Source organism: Colletotrichum fioriniae, assembly GCF_027942845.1.
Source record: "Colletotrichum fioriniae strain IMI 355084 chromosome Unknown scaffold_14, whole genome shotgun sequence".
Lineage (NCBI taxonomy): Eukaryota > Fungi > Ascomycota > Sordariomycetes > Glomerellales > Glomerellaceae > Colletotrichum > Colletotrichum fioriniae.
In genome coordinates this window covers 1,431,845-1,455,959 of record NW_027076850.1, presented here as the reverse complement: position 1 = coordinate 1,455,959, position 24,115 = coordinate 1,431,845, and the positions used below count along the sequence as shown (strand labels likewise).

The 24,115-nt window shown below is 52.1% G+C and overlaps 8 protein-coding genes and 1 non-coding gene across 9 annotated transcripts; 6 read left to right on the top strand and 3 right to left on the bottom strand.

Moving 5' to 3' along the window:
• Positions 1 to 7: 7 nt before the first annotated feature.
• N0V96_010504 (uncharacterized protein) lies at positions 8 to 781 on the bottom strand (the record flags this gene model as incomplete). The annotated part of the gene is made up of 1 exon (XM_053197940.2): positions 8 to 781. The coding sequence occupies one exon, from the start codon at positions 779 to 781 to the stop codon at positions 8 to 10; it is 774 nt and encodes a 257-aa protein (XP_053044585.2).
• Positions 782 to 4,030: 3,249 nt separating this feature from the next.
• Positions 4,031 to 4,759, top strand: N0V96_010503 (uncharacterized protein; the record flags this gene model as incomplete). The annotated part of the gene is made up of 4 exons (XM_053197939.1): positions 4,031 to 4,294; positions 4,348 to 4,396; positions 4,457 to 4,565; positions 4,627 to 4,759. 4 exons carry the CDS (start codon positions 4,031 to 4,033, stop codon positions 4,757 to 4,759), a joined length of 555 nt encoding a protein of 184 aa, XP_053044584.1.
• A 2,735-nt stretch (positions 4,760 to 7,494) lies between these two features.
• N0V96_010502 (uncharacterized protein) lies at positions 7,495 to 11,347 on the top strand (the record flags this gene model as incomplete). Its single annotated transcript, XM_065758973.1, has 14 exons — positions 7,495 to 7,622; positions 7,687 to 7,741; positions 7,802 to 7,824; positions 7,884 to 7,928; positions 7,985 to 8,312; positions 8,368 to 8,511; positions 8,565 to 8,728; positions 8,851 to 9,053; positions 9,115 to 9,207; positions 9,263 to 9,300; positions 9,349 to 9,499; positions 9,559 to 9,972; positions 10,027 to 10,326; positions 10,392 to 11,347. 14 exons carry the CDS (start codon positions 7,495 to 7,497, stop codon positions 11,345 to 11,347), a joined length of 3,042 nt encoding a protein of 1,013 aa, XP_065612496.1.
• A 976-nt stretch (positions 11,348 to 12,323) lies between these two features.
• On the top strand, positions 12,324 to 13,265 carry N0V96_010501 (uncharacterized protein; the record flags this gene model as incomplete). The annotated part of the gene is made up of 1 exon (XM_053197937.1): positions 12,324 to 13,265. One exon carries the CDS (start codon positions 12,324 to 12,326, stop codon positions 13,263 to 13,265), a length of 942 nt encoding a protein of 313 aa, XP_053044582.1.
• Positions 13,266 to 16,387: 3,122 nt separating this feature from the next.
• On the top strand, positions 16,388 to 17,221 carry N0V96_010500 (uncharacterized protein; the record flags this gene model as incomplete). Its single annotated transcript, XM_053197936.2, has 1 exon — positions 16,388 to 17,221. The coding sequence occupies one exon, from the start codon at positions 16,388 to 16,390 to the stop codon at positions 17,219 to 17,221; it is 834 nt and encodes a 277-aa protein (XP_053044581.1).
• Positions 17,222 to 17,224: 3 nt separating this feature from the next.
• N0V96_010499 (uncharacterized protein) lies at positions 17,225 to 18,142 on the top strand (the record flags this gene model as incomplete). Its single annotated transcript, XM_053197935.1, has 1 exon — positions 17,225 to 18,142. One exon carries the CDS (start codon positions 17,225 to 17,227, stop codon positions 18,140 to 18,142), a length of 918 nt encoding a protein of 305 aa, XP_053044580.1.
• A 1,368-nt stretch (positions 18,143 to 19,510) lies between these two features.
• N0V96_010498 (uncharacterized protein) lies at positions 19,511 to 20,516 on the top strand (the record flags this gene model as incomplete). The annotated part of the gene is made up of 2 exons (XM_053197934.1): positions 19,511 to 19,848; positions 19,910 to 20,516. The coding sequence occupies 2 exons, from the start codon at positions 19,511 to 19,513 to the stop codon at positions 20,514 to 20,516; spliced, it is 945 nt and encodes a 314-aa protein (XP_053044579.1).
• A 203-nt stretch (positions 20,517 to 20,719) lies between these two features.
• N0V96_010497 lies at positions 20,720 to 20,808 on the bottom strand. The gene has a single exon. It is a non-coding gene; the product is annotated as a tRNA-Arg (tRNA).
• Positions 20,809 to 21,184: 376 nt separating this feature from the next.
• On the bottom strand, positions 21,185 to 22,953 carry CMT1 (Alpha-1,3-mannosyltransferase cmt1; the record flags this gene model as incomplete). The annotated part of the gene is made up of 4 exons (XM_065758972.1): positions 21,185 to 21,609; positions 21,689 to 22,360; positions 22,423 to 22,468; positions 22,522 to 22,953. The coding sequence occupies 4 exons, from the start codon at positions 22,951 to 22,953 to the stop codon at positions 21,185 to 21,187; spliced, it is 1,575 nt and encodes a 524-aa protein (XP_065612495.1).
• Between the last annotated feature and the right edge of the window lie 1,162 nt (positions 22,954 to 24,115).

Here is a 24,115-nt window from a genome sequence, read left to right as displayed (position 1 = left end):
TCTATGTCTACACCCGTGAGGGAACTTTCGCGCCCGCGCCGTGACGCGGATCCCCCTCTGGGCCGAAACTCATGGCCCACGGATGCGTATCAAGTCTCTGCAAGGTATCGAACAGGGCGGACTCGAGCTCAGAAAGCCGAACCTGTTCAAAGGGCACGCCATCCTCCTCCAACCGTAGACTGATATACTGATCCATCATAGCAACGGCATGGTTATGATGCTTCGACGCAGCCTCCGGGTTCCCCGCCATCATCTCAAACGTGGTAAACAGCATCGACGTCAGCACCATGTACGGCAGCGTAAACGCCGTCGCCTTGACGCTGAAGACGGCCTTAACAGCGTGGCCGTAATGCTCCAGCGCGGCACGGTACTCTGCGCTGACGAGCCTGTCGCCGACGACCGGGTGGAAGGATTTCCCCAGGGCCCCGATGCCGGAGCAGATTTCCCGGATGGCGATCTCGTGGTTGGCGTACTGCGGCGTCATCTCGGCCACGTGGTTCTTGAGGACGGTGGCCCCCTGCTCCAGGTTCACGATGAAAGACTGAAACGAGTCCCACTGCCGCTGGTTCTGGAAGAGGGCCGTCTCGTAGCCCGGGGTGATCATAACGCGGTGGTCAGGGGTCCGGCGCTGTGCGGTAAGGGCAATTTGCCCGCCGTCGCCACTGCTGCCGCCGCCAGCTGGACGGGAAATGTTTTGGACTTGGTTATATCTCTGCGGCGTGAGATGCAGTCCCGAGTCGAGGTAGCCCTCGCAGATACGATTTGATTTGACGCATTTCATGCAGTGTGGTCTGGCCAAGTCACATTTGATGTGGCGTCTCCTACATGTACGAACCACGTGAGACCCGTATTCTCCTCATCAAGGGTGGGAACGGTTACGAGGAACGAGGATGGGGACGAATGAAAGGTGAGTATAAGAGAGTTGACATAAACGTACCTGCATTCTTTACACCCATTCCGGGTCTTTGGCGCGCTCGCACGGCTCTGCTTGGGTCGGTTCGAAAGCGAGAAGACGTGAAGTTGGCCGTTTGATGGAGTTCTAAGACCCGAAGTGATTAGTTGTTGGTCCATAAATGAACGGGAGATGCCCCCGCTCCCCTGCTATGAAGCTACATGCTCTTCCTTGGTAGATCTTCTTCAGACGCTCGTACCAACGATGTCGGCTACAATGGACCCTTGGAGACCTCCCACACGAACGAACGAGTCTTTCACATGCTACTTACGCCTTTGTTTCGCCCTTTTCGGTACTTCGAGACGAAGCTCTTGCCATCGGCCGCGATTCTAATTGCAGCTGAGAACGCGCGCCTTGGAAGCTGTGAACCACGAACGTAGGCTCGAGTGATCTGGTCTTGGTACCCATGATGATTTCGTTGCCTACTGCAGCTCAATGCGGTGGGAACAATGGCGGAAGATAAGGTAGGACATCAACACCAGCAGAACCGAGCAGGAGTTTTGAAAGCCAGAAGTCTGCAGACGGTACGGTTTTTTTTTGAGAATATCTTAAGACGACGTTTCCCCTGACTAACTAGGTGAGATAACGAGCTTCTTTCATGAAGTTGAAGCGGAGGATCCCGAGGATGGGATCTAAGGGAAGCATGGATCATAATCCTTTGATGCGACGAGCCAATCGTAGGTTTCTTTTGCGCTGACAAGCAATCCTCACAGCCAATCAGAAGAGATATAGTACGTGTTTCCTAATTGGGACTCGGCCGGAATCCTCCCAAGTTCAAGATGACTTTGGACAGACTGAGGTGGTGCTGGGTGAATGAAACTCCTGCTCATTGCTTTGCACTGGCAGTACTCGTCTTTATCCTCTTACTAAGCTACATATGTCTAATCCCGAGTCTCAAGAAGTTAGATCGCCGCGATGGCTGTTTTTAGGAGGGACTTTAACTTTCAACTCTCTCGACTCTCATGAATTAGCGGGCCACAAGAGAATTATGACTTTGCTTGCCACGGCCCCAGTGGCAACGTCACGAATCTTACGATTGGATTATTGGCATAAGAGAAACTAACTTGTAGGCATACACAAGAACTGTGGGCTTGCGTCAGCTTAGAATACATTAATAAGTTTGCGACATCGTCGCATGTTCGATTGGTGGCGGTCAAGAGATGGCCAGAGGCAGTCAAGTTTTTGTCTGTGAGCAAGAGAAACTTGAATACTCACATACTGTTAGAATCACAAGCATGATTTCTGTAGAAGGGCAATAGGACTGTGTTACGGAGACGGAAAGGTGATATGTATGGAAGTCAGTCAAGCTCCTAGGGAAGGCCAGCTAGAAATAGGTAGAATTGGGCTAGTGGTCTCAACTACAGCCCGGCAGGCACGTGGACTATATCAGGTGCCCAGCTGTTATTTTTGTTGGCTTCAAGGAGCCCAAGATTCGATAATACTCTTTAGAAAGTCTAGCTTGGTGGGTCAGATTGGAGCAAATCCAACCTTATGCCATCCCCCTTGCGCGAGCATTTGTACAGTTTTGGTCAATTGCCCTGGGCATCTCGCTACACGATGCGGCAAATGATCGGCGCATGATTAAAGACAAAAGTCAACGGAGCAGAGTCCGAATGACAACAGACAACAGACGGTATACGGAGATTTTCGTCCATTCAAGGCGTAGCGATGCAGTAGTTCAAGCCATCAAGGTCTTTGATTGATGAGCGACCGGGATGTCAACAACCAAAGATCATTCCGATTACTGTATAGTATGGATACAAACGTGGGAGAGACAGCTCTCCGTACAAATTGAATCCTCCGAATGGTCAGTGTGCTAATGATAGACTATGGCTCCGCAACCCCCGAATTGCCAAGAAGTGCTTGAACGGCGGTTGAACCGTCGTCGGGGACGTGTTTGGGCAACTTTTCCGCCCGAGTTCAAGGCCGGCAAACAAAGGACAGTGCCGGCGGGCGGGCGGGCACCCCCCGGGACACAAAAGGTCATTGAATACGAAAGTCTATCGGGGCGGTAGATCAATGCCGAATCAAAAGTGATTGCCCAGATTGGCAGTTGGACTGCGGTCTGGAGTCAAGGGAAAATATCCTTGGAACGTCTGTCTGGTTGATACTCTTCCTGTTAGGTTAGTGCATGCAGTATGATCCACGATCACCAGTCTAGGAGACTTTTCTTACTGTCCATCGAGATCCACGGACGCTACTTCCTTCTTCTCCCCGCGATTTGAGGCATTCTTTTTCTCCCTAGTGTGTCCGAGTAGGTGGGAAAAGAGGAAATGGGACCAAACGACCAAAGCCAAGACTGAGACTTGTGTGCGAGAACTATGAACATCCTCGCAGTCAGGCCCCTTTCTAGGTTCACGTTGCGGGAGAATCCTTATTAAACCGTCCGATCTTCGAGTCAGTCGACTTAGTTCAGACGAAAAGCTAATTCAAATAAACTAACCTTTGAGCCAGCACATATAAACCACTCTACTGTGTAAGATGAACGGAGGTAAAAAAGCCCACCCAATCGTCGAACAGGTCCGCCCCAGACTGTTCGTCCCCTTTGTGACCTTGAAGTTTCCACAGTTTTCATTTTGCAACTCCAAACCTTGTCATGGATGTCGGCAGTTGGCGACGCTGATGAGCCCCATCTCGATATTAACTCTCCGAAGTCTAAATCGTCAACGGACGCCGTAACGGTCCTGACGGAACACTCGGGCCAACAAAATCTCTCCCTTTTTTCCCCTCGAATGCCTCCGGCGGCCGTTCGTGCCACGAGAATAGATGCGCATTGGGCGCACCGGTATAGACCCACAGGCAATATCACCGAATCCGAGTGCATCGGCGCTCGCGGGGCAGGCTGGGATGAGGTTGTATGCGGTTATTATGATCGAAACTTTGTCTCTTGGCTACTGCGGGACATCCGGTCCTACAGTATGTCAAGATAAATAAGCCGGCTCACTTCACTTCACTTCGGCTGGTGGGCTTTGACGTTGAAGTTTTCCGTAGCCAACGCAAGTCGTCCAACGAGTACATTCTTTACAACAACAAACTTACACACGTTCGCTTCCAACAACACACAAAACTCCATCCAAGATGAAGAGCTTCACTACCCTCGTTCTCGCGGCCACCGCCGTCTCTGCTGCCGCCGTCAGCAAGCCCCTTGCGCAGCGCAACACCGGCTCCGACCTCAACATCAAGATCGGCAACGACATTGTCAACTCTGCCGCTTACGAGAAGTTCCTCAACACCGAGGTCCTGGCTCCCAAGCAGCTCCAGACCCGCCAGGACGGCGAGCCCGACCCCAACCGCAACGAGACCAACCCCGAGACCATCTTTGTGCTTCAGTGCACCGATGCTGTAAGCTCTGAGAAATAACTCGACTAGTTGCAAAGCAGTACTGACAGAAGTAGGGTTTCCGTGGTGACTGCCTTGTCTTCGGCGCCAGCCCCGGCGACTGTGGTAAGTAAACCATACTCTGCGATTGTGATGAGATGAATAAGTGCTGACTCGGATGTGAAGTCTCCTACTTCAACTTCCAGGCCGCCAACTCCACCGCGATCAGCGACCGCTTCAACGATCAGGTCTCTTCCCTCTCCACCAACACCGGTGGCAAGTGCCAGTTCTACAAGTAAGTAGCCTTTAGATGAGCTTTAACTTGTCAAATAAGGCATACTAACCATACACCATAGGTACAAGGGCTGCAACAACAAGGGCGATGACCGCGGCCTCACCTCGTCTTACAACTACAACCTGGCCGTCGCTCTTCCCGACGACCCTCGCACCGTTGAGTACGAGAACCAGATCACCTCCTGGAGGTGCTAAGCTGGCCAGAGTGCCGGCTGAATTCTGAATCAGCCATTTATATATACCACCATTAGCAATTGAATTATAGTTGTATTGCCTTTGCCTCAGACTTTGCGGGCAACCCTCTCGACTGTCCTTCAAAATGTCGCGTCAGTACTGTACAGCTTTCAGATTCCACTATTCATCTTTCGAGAAGGAGAAGGAGTGATGAAACGACCAATCTCAAACTGTCAATCAATGCGTCTGTGTTCGTGCATTATTGCATTTGGGATGGCACCATGGTTCGTCTGATGGGGCTTACCAACAGAGCCCAACCTTGCCAACGTAGAAAAGGCGGTTTGCTGAGGCGACCTGCACGCAATGTCGCTTGCCTCCGAATTGCCAGATGCGGCAAGTTAGGTTTCGGATGACAGCTCTGATTGGATCTGTGCTGTTGCATTCACCCTCATGAGAGCAGTCCCACGTTCAGCCGCCATGCAACTATATCGGCTAGAAGTAATCTTACACTCGGCTACACGTTTAATTCCAGTTCTTCTTTCCTATAGGCTGATTTTGTTCAGCTTGGCTCGCAACTCAACTCAATCAAGGCTATGTTGTATATCCCATCAGACCCGAAGCCGGATAAGTTTGGCTAGCAAGTACAGCTAAAGCAGCCACTATAATCCCGTGTATGTTGTGGTTGAGCATGTTCGTAAACGCCTACTTGTCTCCTTTGAATGACACCCAACTATAAGAAAGAAAAAATATACCAGCAATACCAATTTGTTGTCATGGTCTTCTCGGAAACTGGTAGATTCTCGCATAGCCTGCGCTGAGCTCTCAATCATAGACTTGGCATCTATCCTTCACTCCTCCACTGAACGACCAGATGGAAAGATGCGTTCGCTTCACCTCTTTAGCATAATTCTGAGCTGGGCAGCTTGGTTAGATCCTACATGCACAACAATCCGAGGATGCTGCTGACTGATTAATGCAGGGAGGCATCCGGTCAAGTCATCACGCTGACCCCATCGACGATAGACCGAGCCAGGACCGTCACCGTTACGAGGACAGAGGTGCGAGAAACCACCACGACCGCCACGACGACGGCGACTGCTGTCGTGACGAGCCCAACGACGACGACCTTGCGAGAAGTCTCAACCACCACCGCACTCGTGACTCAGACCATCACAAGAACGACCACGGCGCCTTGCTCACCTCTCAACTGTCCCAAGGTCACCTCTACCGGTACCATCTGCAAGAGCTGCTTCGTCGCGCAATGTACTACCACGTCGTCTATCACGAAGTCTTGCGGCTGTCCTGCTCTCTCAACTGCGTCCGTCGACTTTGAGTGTGAAGAGGCTGATGTTTGTAATAAGATTGGGTGCAGGACTGTGTATGCGATTGCAACTCCTGTGTGCTAGTGTGTCTTTCTATTTTTCATTAAACTCATGAGAGGGGGTTAAGTATGTAAGGTGAAGTGGGTGGCTTCGTTCAAGTGAGATTCAGGGATCGAATCAGGTAAGCTTTGCTGCAACTCCCATAGGTACCCAATTACAACTGCAATCATTCTCTCGAGCGAATAGTCTTCTTGATTATGCATGCTTTACTAAACGTTTAGAGTGTTGCCTTTCAATGAGACTAAGGCTGCACCAAGTCGGCAACTCGGGCACTACCCACTGTAGATGGAGACATGACCGCCCCAAATCTCCGCACGAGATCTCCAATATTATGAGGGGTTGTTGCGTGATGTTATTTGGAGACCGGAGGAATGCAGTGTCGGCCGACCTTGGACTCTGTGGGCTATTGTGCCACTACCGCATTGGAGTAAGGCGAGTTGACTGCAGGAACTGTTCGAACCAACGCGCAGTAGACAACTCGTGGGCAAATGTATCCCACCGGAATCAGCCAAAGTCAAATGTATTGCCTTGCTAAAAACAAACATGCAGTGAATCATGGATGAGTGTTCGTCCGGCATGTCGCTCAAGGGCACATCGGCCCGAACTGAAACCCAACAAATCTAGAAGGTCAGACGTTCACTGACAACATACTCCTCATTGAGAGATCGGTCAGTTCCTGATGTCACCCAGGCAGGCGCCTTTAAGCATGTTTTGCTTCTATTCCATACCTTAGATGGTCGGATCCTACCGAATTGACATAAAAAGTGGCCGTCGGCCCATGATGTTGCGACGTAATATCCGGCCGTGTTGGCTGCCAAGGCACAGTTCTCTCAGTACTCACGAGAGCACGCTAGACAAGCCCAATCATCCAGTCCAGCGCACAACGGGAGCCATGCCCGTCGGTGAAAAGATCGCTTAAAATTGGCTCGTCAAAAATTTCAAGACGCTACTGCAAAGTCCCCAAGCAATCAATGACATCAGGCTCACCAATCCTAGGTGCCTTGGGTCAGTGATTGCTGCGGCTACAGGAATCGCGGGGGTTGCGGCCGGGGGTGTTGGATCGTCTAAATCGTCTTTCTCCAGTTCTTTGCCCCCGGCTCTCCCCTCATGATTCCCCGCAGTTGTCGGTTCGATCAACACCGAGCACGTTTGTCCGGATGCTACGCTGTGCCGGGGTACACCGGATGGGACCAGGGTGCCGGTGTTGGCAGGGAACTGACAGGGTAGTAGGATGCCCTTTAAAGAAGACGCGATGGCTTCCTCTTGCGCGCGCGGATTCTCGATTGGCTGTTGGCTTTTTTTACCTTTTGTTCGGCTATCGTGTTGCATCTGTCAAGTTTCAGCCATAGTCCAAAAAAAAGAAAGAACGCCACGATGAGAGTTGGTTTGAAAGCCGGCGGCCTTCTTTGGCTTGCCGCGTCGCTTTGCGGCACGCAGAGCGCCTTAGCTCAAGATGTTGACTGGCCGATTCATGACAATGGCCTCAACGAAGTCGTCCAATGGTAGGTTCCCGTAGTTCATTGACAGGTAGGATATTGGGCTTAATGCTGACCGAACTCTACCCAGGGATCACCACAGCTACATTGTAAACGGAGAGAGACTCTTCGTCTTCTCTGGCGAGGTATGGCAACTCACTCCCTTGCCGTGCCGCATGTCGGGATCGTCTCGCTAACAAGTGTAGTTTCACTACTGGCGTATTCCTGTGTTCGTAATCCAACTCAATATCATTTGCAGTGTGCTGAGCTTACTGACACATCTTCAAGCCCCGAACTTTGGCGAGATCTCCTGGAAAAGGTCAAGGCGGCTGGGTAAGACTATCGTCTCCTGAGTAACAGAATTTCTCGTGGCTGACTGCAGACGACAGCTTCAATGCCTTCTCCATCTACAACCACTGGGGTTACCACAACCCCACGCCTGGTGTCTTGGACTTTGACACCGGCGCTCACAACTTCACCTCCATCATGACCGTCGCCAAGGAACTCGGCATCTACCTCATTATCAGACCTGGACCCTACGTCAACGCCGAGACCAACGCCGGCGGCTTCCCTCTCTGGGCCACCACTGGCGCCTACGGCTCTCTGAGAAACGACGACGAGAGATACACTGCGGCATGGACCCCCTTCTGGTCGGAGATTTCCAAGATCATCAAGCCCCATCTGATCACCAACGGCGGAAACGTTATCATGTTCCAGGTACGCGATCATCCCCAAGAACTTACGAAAGCGCATCTGCTAAGTGGAAACACAGATCGAGAACGAGCTCAACGGACAATGGAAGGACATTCCCAAGAGAGTCTTGAACCCGCCCATCGCCAACTATATGCAGCTTCTCCAGGACAGTGCCCGTGAGAATGGAATCGACGTGCCCCTCTCTCATAACGCCCCCAACATGGTACGTGACTAAGTCGAGGGGAAATGTGTCTTCCGCTTTCTAATATCATCTAGCGCGGCTTTTCATGGTCCAAAGACTTTTCCAATGCTACTGGAAACGTCGATGTCGTCGGTGTCGACAGCTACCCTTCATGCTGGAGCTGCAACTTGAGCGAGTGTACCGGCACAAACGGAGCCTACATTCCCTACGTGAGTATCTTCGAGCCACCGCAACGACTGTATCTTGCTAACCATTCCAATTTGCAGCTGACTCAAGATTACTACTCCTACTTCACGGTCCAATCGCCGTAAGTATTCCGGGTTGAAACACGCTCAAATCAGAATTCTAATCATCTTGCAGGTCGCAACCCAACTTCCTTCCTGAGTTCCAAGGCGGTTCCTACAACCCCTGGGGCGGACCCGAAGGTGGCTGCCCCAGCGACATTGGTGCTGACTTTGCCAACATCTTCTACCGTGATCTTATCTACCAGAGAGTTACCGCAATTTCCCTCTACATGATGTTTGGCGGAACCAACTGGGGTTGGCTCGCTTGTCCCGTCGTTGGTAAGTCCACATCGCTATCGTACGGTATGGGAGATCGACTCGTGCTAACAAGACGGGCCAGCTTCGAGTTACGACTACTCTTCCCCGGTATCTGAGAACAGAATCATTGGCAGCAAGTTCCACGAGACAAAGCTTTTGACTCTCTTCACTAGAGGTTCGTAGAACATTTGCCTTTGTAGGAGGCAAGATGAATTCTAACATTTGAGTAGTGGCCAAGGATCTGACAAAGACTGAGAGAGTTGGAAACGTAAGTCAAGCGGTGATGCCAGAAAAGTGAGATTCTGATCTGTCTCAGGGTACCGGCTACACCACCAACTCAGCCATCACCGTGTCCGAGCTCCGCAATGTCGACAATAACGCAGCTTTCTACGTTGCTCGTCACGCCTACTCCCCTTCCAACACCAACGAGGCTTTCAAGCTCTCTGTCAACACCTCGCAGGGTGCCCGTAAGTCTTCCCTGTACTTGATTCAAAATCCTGCGGATCAATTGCTGACTTGGCTCAAGTCACCATTCCCCAGCACGGCAGCTCGATCGCCATCAATGGCCACCAAGCCAAGGTCCTCGTCACCGACTTCACCTTTGGCGAGAAGACGCTCCTCTACTCCACCGCTGAAGTTCTGAGCTACACCATTCTTGACGGCCAAGAGGTCATTGCCCTCTGGCTTCCCGAGGGCGAGGCTGGCGAGTTCACAGTCACTGGCGCCAACTCTGCCAAGCTCATTGGTGACGGCAACGTCGCGGACTTCAACGTCTACCCGGGCGAGAGCAACGTCACCATCGCGTACACACAGAAGAAGGGCATCACGCTCGTCGACCTCGGAGATGGATCCCGCGCTGTTCTTCTCGACCGCAGCGCCGCGTACCTCTTCTGGGTTCCCGTGCTTGACAACGACCCCTTTTCGCCGGCCAACAAGACTGGTGAGTTTGTTCGTTGACGCATTTGATACAATTTTACTGAAAAACATTTTGCAGTCTTCGTTCAGGGACCATACCTCGTCCGTCACGCTGCCTTTAACGAGACTGGCCGTAGCCTGGCGCTCTCTGGAGATGCCGACCAGGAGACCACCATCACCGTCTTTGCCTCCGCGTCCATCTGCGGCATCACCTGGAACGGCAAGAAGCTCGAGCTACTTTCGAGAGAGGGCAACGTTTTCACCGCCAAGATCGAGGGTCCTACTAAGTTTGAGGTGCCTGCACTCGGACCCTGGAAGGTTCACGACAGCTTGCCTGAAATTGCTACCGATTACGAAGCCACCTCGGACAGCTGGGTTGGTAAGTGATGCCTACTATAACTTGTTGCATCATTATAGAAGGAATACGATCTAACAATTTTCTAGCCGCTACCAAGACCAACACCTCCAACACCGTCAAGCCCGCCTCCAACAACCCCGTCCTCTACGTAGACGAGTACGACATCCACGTCGGGAACCACATCTACCGCGCAACCTTCCCGACCTCCGAGTCTGCCCCGACCGGCGTCTTCCTCAACGTCACCGGCGGTCTGGCCTTCGGCTACTCCGTCTGGCTCAACTCCGAGTACGTCGGCTCCTACCTCGGTCTCTCCTACCTCGGAGCAGACGCCAGCTCGTTCTCCTTTGAGAACGCGACTCTGTCCAAGACCGGCGACAACGTCCTCGTCGTCATCATGGACAACTCAGGCCACGACTTGCGTGAGGCGGCGCTTGCGCCCCGCGGTATCACCAACGCCACTCTACTCGGCCCCGACGCCGCAAACTACAAGTTTTCTGAGTGGAAGATTGCCGGCACCGCTGGCCGCAACGACCTCATTGACCCCGTTCGCGGTCCCATCAACGAGGGCGGTCTGTATGCCGAGCGCGTTGGAGCTCATCTCCCCGGCTACCCCGATGCGGACTGGGAGTCCTTTGACTCCGCCAACGGATCTCTCTCCGTTCCTGATGCCGGCATCCGCGTCTTCCGCACCGTTGTCCCGCTTGACGTCCCTGCTGGTCTCGATGTCTCCATTTCGTTCCGCCTTACAGCCGCTACCGATGATACGAACCGCCTTCGCGCACTTCTCTTCGTCAACGGCTACCAGTATGGTCGCTTCAACCCGTACATCGGCAACCAGGTTCAGTTCCCTGTTCCGACTGGTATTCTCAACTACAATGGAGACAACACGATTGCCGTCACTGTTTGGAGTCAGGCTGCGGAGGGTGTTGCGCTGAATGTTGAGTGGCAGGCGGATTATGTCCATACTTCTAGCTTCGATATGAGCTTCGACAGCAAGTCTTTGAGACCTGACTGGGATGAGAGCCGTTCGGCGTTTGCCTAGATATCTTGAGTATTAGGTTCATGTCATACGACATGAGAAATCAAAAGACTTTAATGTGCACCAAATAGCCTTTATTTTCGCGCGATTGTTAACTATCAAGGCATCAAGCGGACGGATGCCCAGTGCCAGCTATCAAGATGCATTCTCAAAACTCCATCTGGAGCTACACCTGGAGGGCTGATATTATGCCCATGAGAACGAGAGCCAAACTTTTGGCAATCATCACTTAGAACGCTGCTGATCACTTGATAACGAGGGTATTCTTTAAGTTTGTATTTACGAACCCAATTTCAGCGGCGTAGTAGCCCATCACAAGGCTCCGGACACGTTTTGTGTCCCTATGGCCATGGTGACGAAGGTAGCTATGCCCGGAGAGTTTTAATCACTCGTGAGCACCGCGGCAGTGAATTCAATTCAGGAAATATCTTTTCATGGATAGAGCGTCTTGGCTTTCATGATAAAACCACAAATTGGTTGATGTAGAGTTGGTGTAGTGGTTTGTATGAGTTAGCATTTTAGATGCAGAACATCTGTACGAAACCACCAGGCAAGCACCACCGTCACATATGGTCCTTCCTCCAGGAAAAGATGAGGATTGATTTCTTAAAAGAAAAAAATTCCCCATTCTGGAGGGGAAAGAGCACCTCGCGAGGTAAACTCCTTCTTCTTATCCCCTCGGCCCCTCGCTTCCTTCCTCTGCAGTCAGACTCAGAACTCACTCGAAGCTCTATAAAATATCTCCATGAGTTCTCTTGGCTCATAATCTTCCTCAATTTTCCAACTTCAACCTCACCGGAGAAGAACGCCACAGTAGTATCGCGACTTTTCATGATTATATCTTGATACACTTACCGAACTTCATCTTTGCCGCACTCTTTTACACAGGATTTTCACTACTACATATCGTTCAAAATTTTCAATCATTCTCTCAAATCCCGGCTTTGTGAGCTACAAGAAGCTATCGCAATCCTCAATAATGGCTTCAGTCCCAAGCAAAGAGCTTGTGGTGGCGCGATACAAGCTCACAAGTGAGAAGATTGCTGACAACGACTCTAGCAACGTCAAAGCCTGGCTTACGAAAAACACGACTCACAACATTCCTTGGGTTCTCCGAGTTCTTCCTGACTACGTTTCAGTTCTCAGAAACCAATTTCCCGGATATCTAGACATCATCCAGCAATCTCGCAACACTGGCTGCGTGAATGGCACCGCCTTACTTTCAATTACACAAAAAGTCTCGACCGTGGGTGGAGATGAGCGCCCGGAGCAACTTTACCGAACAATTCATGGTGGGCAACCTCACCAGGGCATCAAGTCTCGTCTGGGACGGGGAAGCGACCCAATCTTCCTCCACATTCACTTGCGAAAGCATCTACGCGGGAACTGTCGTGAACCGAGTCCCTTCCTCTCAGCTACCAACAGTCGTGCAAAAGCTGTGGAATTCGCTGTCGCATATGAGGACCGAGGATTTTCTAACATTACGATCCTGTTATTCGAGACCACTAGCGCAGACTGGAACCACAACACGCAGAGACTGTGGGATTCGAAAGCCTTGCTTCGCCGATTGAACAAGAAAAAAGAGGCTGGTGTCTGTTTCGAGAAGGAGTTCCTTGTTGAGCACTCTATCCCGGAAACTAGCATCCAACGAAGATACAACTGGCCAAGTGAGAAGGCCAAAATCGACCCTAACGGCTTCATGGAGAAGCGTGCTCGCAAAGCCCTGGAGAGTAAGAAGGAGAGCATTGAGGAGGCCAAGGAGGCAAAAGCTTCCCAGAAACGCAAGAACTACGACGACGAGAATGGAGACAATGCTGAAGAGTTGGTTGGTGGGGGTGTATCGAAGCCCCGGCAGAAGAAGAGAAAGCAGGGCGTAAGGGTCATCGTTGGTCCCAAGCTGAGACGCGATGGAGGTGCTTGAAATGAATCGTGAGCGGTTGCTCGGCACAGGCAAAGGAGTTCATTGGATTTTGGAGTTGAGATATCCGGGGAATATGGAAATTTGGAGTAAGCCTCGCGGGCGATTTGCGAATGATGGGGAACAGGTTATGGATCACTGGGAGCGCTTCAGGTTTTGCAGGCGCGCAATTGGACTGGGGCCAAGGCATCGTTAGATATTCGAATCTCTCCAACTAGAACTCATTTGATCTTCAGTTACGTTCATCTTCATCACTCTGTTGGCCATTCATGTAAAGTGATGTCATGTTGGAAAGGGCATTACGGAGGACAAGTGTCTTGGTAGTGCCGATGACCCGCACGGCAAGTGGCTATTCGCATCCGAGGAAGCGGCGATGGATAACTGCGCGGATATTAGAAGGTAGTATCTTTTCAGGAAAGGCAGGCAGACATCTCTTATTGAAGGTTGGGCAAGAGCGATGAGAAAACGAAGTACCTTAGTGCTCATCTTCTGCTTCATGGTTCTAGCCGCCATCATCTGTCATTGCTATTCTTCTCCCCAACATACCAGGCCACTCGTATTATCGTTTGTTTCATCGCCATATCATCACGCACCACAGCACAAGATAACCAAAGCGTATTACCATGGCCGAAGTTGTCGAATTCACAATTTTCAATTGTTTGCCAAAGGAGATCAGACGCATGGTATGGCGCGAGACCCTCGAAGACCGGCTCGTGGTCGTAAACCCCAAGGCAGACTGGCTTGCTCGAAGAAGTCGCTTGCCCGTCATGTCCGCCGTTCATCGAGAAAGCCGCAAGGTCTTCTTGGGCATGTACATTCGGCTGATCAGCGAGTCTACTGGCATGCCTCATAACACAACCTCCTTTGATTGGCTTATCAAAGACCATGTCTACCTCAATCCTGATGTTGACACCCTCATTCTCGGTACGATCGTTGACAGGCTAGGGGGTTACCGATTCGCGCTCACCAGCCCTCAATGGCTTGAGAAAGTTGACGGCTTGGGGGACTTGATTATATACCCAACCTTTCCCGGCTATATCAAAGAGCGACTTCGAAAAGTGCGTCTACACGACACCTGCTTCCTGCAGCGGATATTTAACCGGAGACTTGATAGAGGGGGAAAGTCTCTCCTCTTACAGCCCTTTCACTCTTTGCAGCTCAGCGGGCCCCATTCCACTTCCCAGTCTTCAATTCCCATGTCTCGAGGTCATCCACCTGGTTTCTCTGCTTTGCGTTCCAATACCAGTAATCACGCACCATGGTCTGACAGCATGGTCGATGCGTGGCATTGGAGTTCATTTTCGCTACGTATTGCCAATCAACGAGCTTTATTGGCGTCGCGATACAAGTCTATCCAGCGAGTATTTCGGAGGCATACGGCCGAACGATCGTATCCTGACGGTCACTTCAGGGTCGACCCGAATGAGAGTTTTGGTATCCGAATCGACATCTTTCGCGACAGCAATCTCGATTGGGTCACTGACGCCTAGTTCCCCGTCGATGGATTTCAACCGATGCACCTGGCTTGGAAGATTGCTGTGGAATACATCTCGATGCGCCTGGGCGAAAGTTAGGGGTGATTGGTGTTGGGCTTGCCGTCTCGGACACCTCCGGTCTGTTGGGAAACAACACGCATGTGTATGCAGGGGACTTTCAGAGCCAGTATTTCAGTAGATAAGCCTTCGCATTGCTACTATTGAAGGCCGGCGCCACACGAAACATTTCTCCTTTCGATTCAATCGATTCCGGTATGGATACTCTGGCATTGTTTGTGACTTCGTGGCTACGTAGATGCTGCAGAGAGATGTTTGTACGATGACCCGGATTTCCCTCAAAACGAACCCCTTAGGGTCGCCTCCTCCTCCAGCAACTCCTCCCACTCGTTGTGAGATCTCGGCGCGAATGGCCTTGACTTTATATTTCATGGCTAAACTGAGAGGATTCAGTTTCTATTCAACTGCCCGGTATCTCAAGGCTTCAGAGCCGAGTTCGAAGCTCTCTACATAAAGGAGGCCAAATACCTCTACGCTCCTACTCTCGCTCCACTTCACCACGCAACCATCACGCCGTCTCTCAACCTAATTGCAAAGGTATGTTCTTATCCCAGTCAAAGTGGACTCTACATTGTTTCAGCAACTGTCTTCAGCATGGTCAGTTTTCAAGCCGACGCGAGCTTGCAGCTTCTCCTTCGGTTGACATATGTCTTTGAATATCTTGTCGGACCCTCCATTTGATTCGGGGACGAAGAGAAATCCGTCATGTTTGCTCATTGAGATGTAGCAACACGCCTTCTATCAAGCTCTCTCATTGTGCATTCTTGTCATTGCTCCTCCCACCAGTGTTATGCAACCGTTGACTCCCAATTCCACTTGGATCGACTACCAATCTATGAGACCATAAGAGAAATGGCAGAGAAGGGAGATGTTTACAAAGGACGAGAAATACCAAAAGGTTCAAAAGACTTTGAACTCTCCTTGAAATGTTCGCGTTCCTTTGTCAGTGCTTTACCTCATTAAAATAATGCTCCCTCCCAAGTCTGTCTTTTGAGGTCCTTTGTCGAGTTCACAAGAATCTAGCAGGCCTTTGGAAGAAAATTTGCCGAGATGAATGCGTGATCCAGTGCTGATAACTTCATATCAGGTATGGACCTGGACTGAAGCTGCTTTCAGACGAAGCTATTGTAAGAACAAGGACGAGATTGATTCGAGGACAACTCTACTCATCCACAGCCAAGAGCAGCACCGAATCTCACTTGTCCGAACACCTTCTCGTCTGAAGGTAAGAATCCGTCTGAAAGTGATCGTCTGAACGCCGGACGAGGAGCCATCCCACCTGAAAACCTCATCAGCAAGCAACCGCCACATCACGGGCGAGAGCACCTCATAACAAAGCTGCCCACCCAAACTCACGATGATAGTTCCCGCTTTAAAGAACCTTTCTCAACACCAGACGGGAGGCCATCACGACTAAGCAAGCCCATTGATCATGTGACATCCCTCGGAATATCTATCTAAATCTACTCCTGGGTTGCCACTTGGCTCCCTTCTTTCCAAAAAAATCTCTTCCATCCTACACTTCAGGGACACGAAGAGCTTTCATCATCAGAATCTACCAAACAATCGACGATGGCTCAGCAAACTTCCCTTGCGTCCAACGATCCTCCTACCAACAATCCCCCCGACATCGTCAAAGAGGCCATGTCTTCTCCCTCGCTTGACAACTCGTCCAACGTTGCCGCTGCCGACAAGCCTACCGACGTCGTCATGTCCTCTATCTCAGTCGACAACTTGACTAACGCTGTCGCCGCTGACAAGCCTACCGACACCGTCGTGGAAACCGTGTCTTCCACTGCGGCTGGTCACTCATCTAACATCGTCACCGCCAATAGCCCCTCCGACATCGTCATTAATACCATGTCCTCTTCCTCGGTTGACGAGTCGTCGAACGTGGTCGCTGCCAATGAGCAATCTGACGCGGTCATGAATACCATGTCTTCCCCCGCCGTTGAGATCTCGTCCAACATCGCCACCCTAGACAGCCTTGCAAATACGGTCATCTCGAACATGCCTTCTCCCTCAGTTGGCAACTCTTCCGACATCGACATCACCGACAACCGTTCTGACGCCTACATCGAGATCAATTCCTCTCCGTCGACTGGCAACTTGTCCGACTCAGCTACCGCCAACAACCTTGTCGATGCTGTCGTCTCGGTTGTGTCTTCTCCCTCCGTTGCCAACTCCTCCGACATTGCTATCGCCGGCGACTCTCCTGATGCGGTCATCGAGATTATGTCTTCCCCTTCGGTTGACAGCTCCTCCAACGTTGCAATCGCCGACAACGCCTCCGACGCCGTCATTGAGATCACATCTTCCCCCTTGGCTGCCGACATCCCGTCTGACACCACCCCCAGCGCTACCAGTCTCCATCGCCTTCCGCTTGCAGTCCGTTCGGTCATCTAGGAGATGGTCGCCGAGTCTTCTGGCCAGCTTGTTGGTATCGGTCCGAATGCAGACGCCAATGCGCGCCGCCCTGGCTACCCTGCCTTTGCCTTCGTCAACAAGGAGTCCTTCCATGCCTTTCTCCAGGCGTACATTCGTATCGACAAGCATCCGAATGATCCAATCGTCTACCACTCTGATCTCATTGACCCAGTCGATATGCAGGATTATGAGTTTGCCGAGGCGGCTTTCCTTCTGCCTGGCGTCGATTGTGTTTACATCAATCCTCGTACCGACGAGGTTTCTCTTGGCTATAAGACCGACATTCCCGGCCCCGCCTTCTATCCCGGCTTCATCAATCCCAACCTTGGAGACGAGATCAACTCACAGCTCAAGATGGTGCGCATCGTCATGGAAGACTTCTCCGCATGGACTGATGAGCACGAGTATCCTCTGCTCTACCACAACTTCCTCAACAAGAAGCCCGTCGCCAGCATCGACGTGAGCCAGCTGAAGTACCCCAACATTGACCAGATCACCGTGATCTTTCGCGGCCTCGAGACTGAGTGGAAGGGCGACAGCAACCACTACGTCGTCAACTATAACGTCGACACCAACCGCGTCTTTGTCGACTACGACCGTGAGAACGCCGAGGACATGGTCGAGGATACCTTCCGTCTCGAGGCGCACAAGGTGTACGAGACCAAGCCGGATGAGATGCTCGTTGCCCAGGAGCCGGATGGAACCAACGATGAGGATGATAAGGCGATTCTCTCGGTTCGGATCATCTTTCATCGCGACTCGGACAAGGACTACGGTCCCTACCTTCTCGAGCCCTTCGATCTCGAGGAGATCCTCGATCCGGAGGACTTGACCGAGGGCGGTCAGATGGAGAGAATCTTCTGGGAGATTGCCGCCACCGCCGTCAAGGAGCGCCTTTAAGAGGCTTCATCACAACACCACCGCCGCCACCGCCATGGCCTTGCTGTCCTGGGCCTCGGCCTATTCCCTGCAGACACCACCACCGGCGATGCCTAGCAGCTGTTCAAGCTAGCTAGGTATCGTCGGGGAGGTGTCTGCGGAGGAGAGGAGGAGGGAGGGATGGGGGAGGGAAAGGGGGCTGTTTGCTTGTTTGCGGGCTCTTGGAGCCGGAGCCTGGCCGGTGAGGGTCAGGTTCTGGTTCTGGGGGCCTGCCTTTATATCAGAGAAAAGAACCATTACGTTTCACCATGAGGAACCATATGCTTGTGACTGTGACCATACTTATGTAATGAAATTGCTGTCTCCAGTGCTTCCTTATCGCTTGGGAGCTCCTTGGTCTACATCTCCCCGGAACGTAGACATGTGGAAGCAGCTCGGATCCGGCGTAGCAGTCATCATAGCTGATCCGAGGGAAGAAGCGAGGATTTGTTATCCTCAAACCAGCTCTGGAAGAGACCAAGCTCCAATGGAAGTAATTGCGAAGAGTAGGGGAACCAGAGCAGGTGTGAGAAAGGCGCCTCACGCCAATTGCTCTTCGTCTCCGCTACATGACATTAATCACCTTGCATACTGTGCTGGCCGAGACCAAGAAAGAAATCCAGGTCTCAGATTCAGGGAATCAAACCAAAGCAGGAAGGGAAAGGAAGACGCTCGAGGTGAGTTACATTCCCTTACTGGCGTTTCCTTCCCAAAGGCCTTTAGGAAGGCAAGTCCAGTCACAATTGCCTGGAGCATTTTTCCGTCCTCGAAGCCTTCCGATATTTTACAAAACTCCAAAACTGCATCATCGTCATTCCTTCGACCATGCGCCTCGCTCATCTCCAAAACACTACGGGCAGTCAGAAAAGACGGGCTCTCTCAAGCCCATCCACATCGTGTCCGCCCGCATCCAGAATAGGCAGGTTTTCGGCGAAGCAGAAAACTCCACATTTCCGTCTGACCGGGCCCGGGCTCGGCTCGTAGCAAGAACCCAACCGGAGCACAAACCTGCGCCCATTCATCGCCGCTCGCGAGAGTGCCATGCATCCAAAGCTGTCCGCGGCCGCCGAGAAAATGGAGTCAAATCACCATCGGGATGTTGTACACGGCCTATAACCGATAGTTTTCTGGGACAATGTCAGCAGACTACGTTAAGCGTACTTTACGTCCGTTAACACCGTGAGCAGACCGCTGTTTTACATATTCAGAATCATGCCATGACAGTGTCACCGGGATGAAGATCGAGGCACTCTCTCGGGATATAAGTCCCAACATCACCAAGTTCCCCAAAGATCACACGACAGCTCTTCAAGCCCATTCCCCATCTCGACACTTACCAACATCGCAACAATGGTCAATGTCGCAATCGCAGGCGGTACAGGCGCCGTAGGCCGCACCCTCATCGAAGTGTTAGCCACCCAGACAAAACATCAAGCCTTCATTCTCTCCCGCAAGGCCCCCAGTCCAGAGGAAACTCCCCTGGCCCCGACGTTCGAGGTAGACTACTCAAAAATTGACGCCCTCAAGACGTTCCTCGAAGAACACGATATCCACACCATCATCAGCGCGTTCGGCATCACCGCCACGTCCCTCGCGACGTCGCAGCTGAACCTCATCAAGGCGGCCGACCTCTCGTCCGCGACGAAGCGTTTCATTCCCAGCTCGTTTGCGATGCGGTACCCCGAAGAGTATGTACTCTCCTGTATAGCCTCTACTACAAAGCCCCCAACTAACACTTCACCACCACAGCGGCGTCGCTCTCCTCCCACCACTGGAACACTACTTCACCTCTCTCCAAACCCTCTCCCAGACCAACCTCGAATACGCCGCCGTCCACAACGGCACTTTCTTAGAATACTTTGCTCCCCCGACCCTCAAATCCCACCACCCGCACAGCACAATCGTCCTCGACATCGCCCACGCCGCCGCCGCGATCCCAGGCGACGGAAACACTCCCGTGACGTTCACATACACCTTTGACGTGGCGCGCTACGTCGTCGCGGCGCTGGATCTCCCCTCCTGGCCCGCGGACCACGAACTCCGCATCGTGGGCGATGAACTCACCTTTAACAAGTTCGTCAAGCTTGCGGAAGAAGTCAAGGGCGAAAAGTTCAATGTGGTCTACGATGACGTGGAGAAGCTCAAGAGGTCCGAGATTTCAGAGTTACCCGGCCACAAGGCGTCGTATGCGCAGTTTCCCAAGGAGAGGCTACAGTGGTTCTTGTCGATTTTTGAGCAGTGGATGGCGACTGGGTTGGGAAAAGTCGAGGGCGGCAAGGGATCGTTGAATGAGCTGTTCCCCGAGATTAAGCCTTTGACTGCGAGGGAGATGTTGGAGAAGTATTGGAAGGCATAAATAAGGTAGTAGCGGTGGGTGGTCTAGGGTACTTTGGGGACTTGAGTTTCATTCCATTTCAATTTTGAGTTCAAAAGATCGGAGTTCACCCAGACCTTGAATTGGAGAACACCAAAACCAGAATTAACGTGCCCAAACCGCTGTCGTCTATTGAGAACCAATCTCACAATAGATCACCGAAAAATGCAAAAATGAACTTCTTGCGACCTACGTAGGGATCGAACCTACAATCTTCACAGTATGACTAAGAGAGAAGCCGAAATGTGACGCGATGCCATTTCGCCAGCAGGCCAACGCTGACTGATGACAAAGAAAGCGCAACAAACAACTCATGTACCTCATTGTGGCAGGGGCTCTGCATTCCAACGGAATGGATGGAAGCTGCCCCACGATGTGGGGTTCGATCGTCCGGTCCCTCGACAAACAATACAACACAAACACTACTTTGTAGACAAAGACCACGCATATTGCTTTTTTGTTTGTTTGTGCAGGTATTATAATTAGATCCCCGAGATCTATCATATCGGGGATCTCTGTGACAGAAACAGGAATCTAAACAAATAATCTAACAAACGAACTGGGTATCGCACACAGGAGGGGAGGCCCGCGCATCCGGGCAAAGGTAAGGTAGGTGTATACACATACACTGCATCGCATCGCAATCGCAATCACTTCACCTCCACGACAACAGCAGAATCAGCAGACCCTGCGTCCGTCTGGGCATCCGCTTCAATCCTTGCACCTTCGCCCTCGCCCTCGCTCTCCGCCTCAGGATCCCACACCGCTTCAATGATGCTCATCCTGCAGCCTGGAGGCCTCATCACGCCCTTGAACACGAACCGCTCGTCCGCGGCCCTGAAGAGCTCGCGGTACTCGTCCTCGTTGCGCTCCTGCGCGTTGAGCACCGCCAACATCACCATGTCCATGCTGCGGATGATACGCTCGTCCCAGGGCGTCTCTTGTCCGGCCTCGCGGAGGCAGTGGTCCTTGATGACTACCCTGGCGCCGGGTGTCAGTGCGGGAACGAGGTTCTTGAGGATGGAAATGGCGTAGGGCGTCGAGTAGTTGTGCATGATCCAGCGGAAGAAGTAGACTGTTTGTGCGGTTCAATTAGTCCCGGGGGGGGCGCCCCACAACAGAATCCTGGGAAAAGATTAAGACAAAGAACTCACCATCGGCATCCTTAAAGGTCTGCTCCTTGAAAAAGTCGTGCGCCATGAGCTGAACGCGCTCTGCAACCTGAGCGTCGTCGGACAACGGGCTTGGCGCCGACTCCACAGTCTTGGGAAGGTCCTGCACTACAAACTTCATATTCTTCCACTTCTTGGCCAGGTCAATCGACACAAATCCATGGCTGCCGCCAATGTCGACCATGGTTCCTCCCCTGGCGTCAATCTCTTCGAAATCGTACGAGTCGACGAGATGCCTGACCTCGTAGCCCTCTCCGCCCGTCAAGCTGAGCATGGCACCGCCAAATCGCTTGGCGCGAGGAGGGTCCTTGCCAAAGGTGACAAACATTGGTTCCTTGTCTACGGTGTTGAATGCAAAGTTGAAGCCGGTTCGTGTGAGGGAGGTGGCTTCCGGGTACGCCTTGAGAGCCTGCAGAACGTGCGCGGACGCCGGGAAGTTGTCCTCGAGGTTGTAGCCCACCCAATCCTGAAGGGCTTGGTCTTCGGCCAGGAGGCGTGATGCCGCAGTGTGCGCGATCACTCCATGGGATGGTTCGCAGAAGATACGATTTGTCATGACATGGCGCAGTACACGGGCAAGGTTGACGGGATCCAGTGTCGTCTTGGTCTGAAGCTCTGCCAGTGTGATGGTGCCATCGATGGGTACAAGCTTGGCTAGGAAGTGTCAGTCTCGAGTGCGGTAGAAGAACCTCCTAGCTCTACAGTCTTGGGCTTACCGATGCCAAAATGGTTGACAAGCTGAAGACTCAAACTGTCTTGAAACTGCCAACTAATCAGCTTGCGATCTTTACCATTTTCCCGACTTCGCTACTCACACTCCACGTCTTCCACCGAACGTCCTCTCTTGGGCCGTGAGCCAATGCTTCGAGCTCTCTTGTTGCAAAGATAATCTCCATACGGCTCTTTTGAATGTCGTCGGGAAGTTTGGGGAAATCGCCGGGGCCATTGGGATCCAAGGTGGGCATTGGCAGGTTGTTCTCTTGCATATACCTCTCCAACTTCTCTGTCTCGGACGCAATCTTCTTCGCAAGCTCAGTTAGTCTCGACGGCGTATAGGCAGGCTTCTCGGAGGCGACAGGCGCGGGCTTTAAAATCGGCGCTCCATTGGGGACATCGTCTCTGGGTTTGGCGGCAGAACGAGTGATGAATGGGGTGAATGATCGTCGGTTCTGCTTCTTATGCTCAACCTCTGCGGCGGTGGGTGACGGGCTGGTACCCAGCCAGTTGCTAAACTTGAATTTGTTCATCTTTGCGATGGCAGTCAGAACAAAGATGTTGATGGTATGCGGATGTCGAGAGGACTTTGTGCTTTTCCAGTTAGCATGGATGAAGGGAATCGCACGCGCCAGGAAAGGGGGCGGTTCACCCGCTTGAGATACAGGAGCACTAGCATCGATGATCGCATACTCCGCCTTCATTAGCCATCTACGCTCGAGCTTGAGATTGAGCTAGATTGGGCTAAGGCAGGTACATGGTGAAGGAATGCGCCAGACGATGAAGCTGCGGGGCAACAAGATATGGGGGCAAAGGACTATTCGGGAGGCTACTTTGGAGATGCATTCGATATGAGGGAAAGAAGATGGTAGAAAGAAACCTGTACACACCTTCCAAATGCCTCAAAACTACAAGGTAGTCGATTCCCACAATCTTCTGAAATGGGCTGGGCGACAGATTCGCTGAGAGAGGTGACAGACAGGGTTGCGGCGACGCTCGGAACGATTGTGACACAGAGGGACCCGAGGACACGGACTCGGACTCGACTGACACAAATCAGGGCCAGCTGGCATGCAAAAGAAACGGTGACGGTTTTATACCAAGTTCGCCAATGAGTGTGAAATGCAGACACGGGAAATTGAGGTCTGAATGGTTTGTCTGGTAAACAAGTTTGCAGTGAGTTTGCGACGATGAGTTTGTGAGCGCCGAGAAGTTTGGGGGAGAACAATCGAAAACTCTCATCAAAACACCAGGAGGACCCAAGGGGACGGCAAGGAGGGATACATCCCAGTTTAATACGACGGACGGCATTGGACGATGGGTACTGGGTAGGTAAGGTAGGGACCCAGAGTACTAGATAGGCAGAGGCAGAGATACGGTACTGACGGGAGGTAGAGACTAAGAGAGCCAGACACGAATGGAACGAAACAGCGAGGATGGAACTCTTGGTTCACCGAGCGTGGGCCTTGGACGGAACAGGAACTGGGATGGGCGCTGAATCGCTCAGTATTGCGACGACACCTCATTAGCTAGCGGCGGTCCATGCTTTGGGATCCGACGCCATGGGCTGGGATTGCCGTCTGCGTTGCGTGCCTTTTGCGTTCAAGTCTCTCCTTGTCCTCGACTCGTCGGGCTTTTTAAGCTTGGGAGTGGCTGGCGGCTAGAAGAGTCTGTTCGGACGAAGGCCATGCGCCG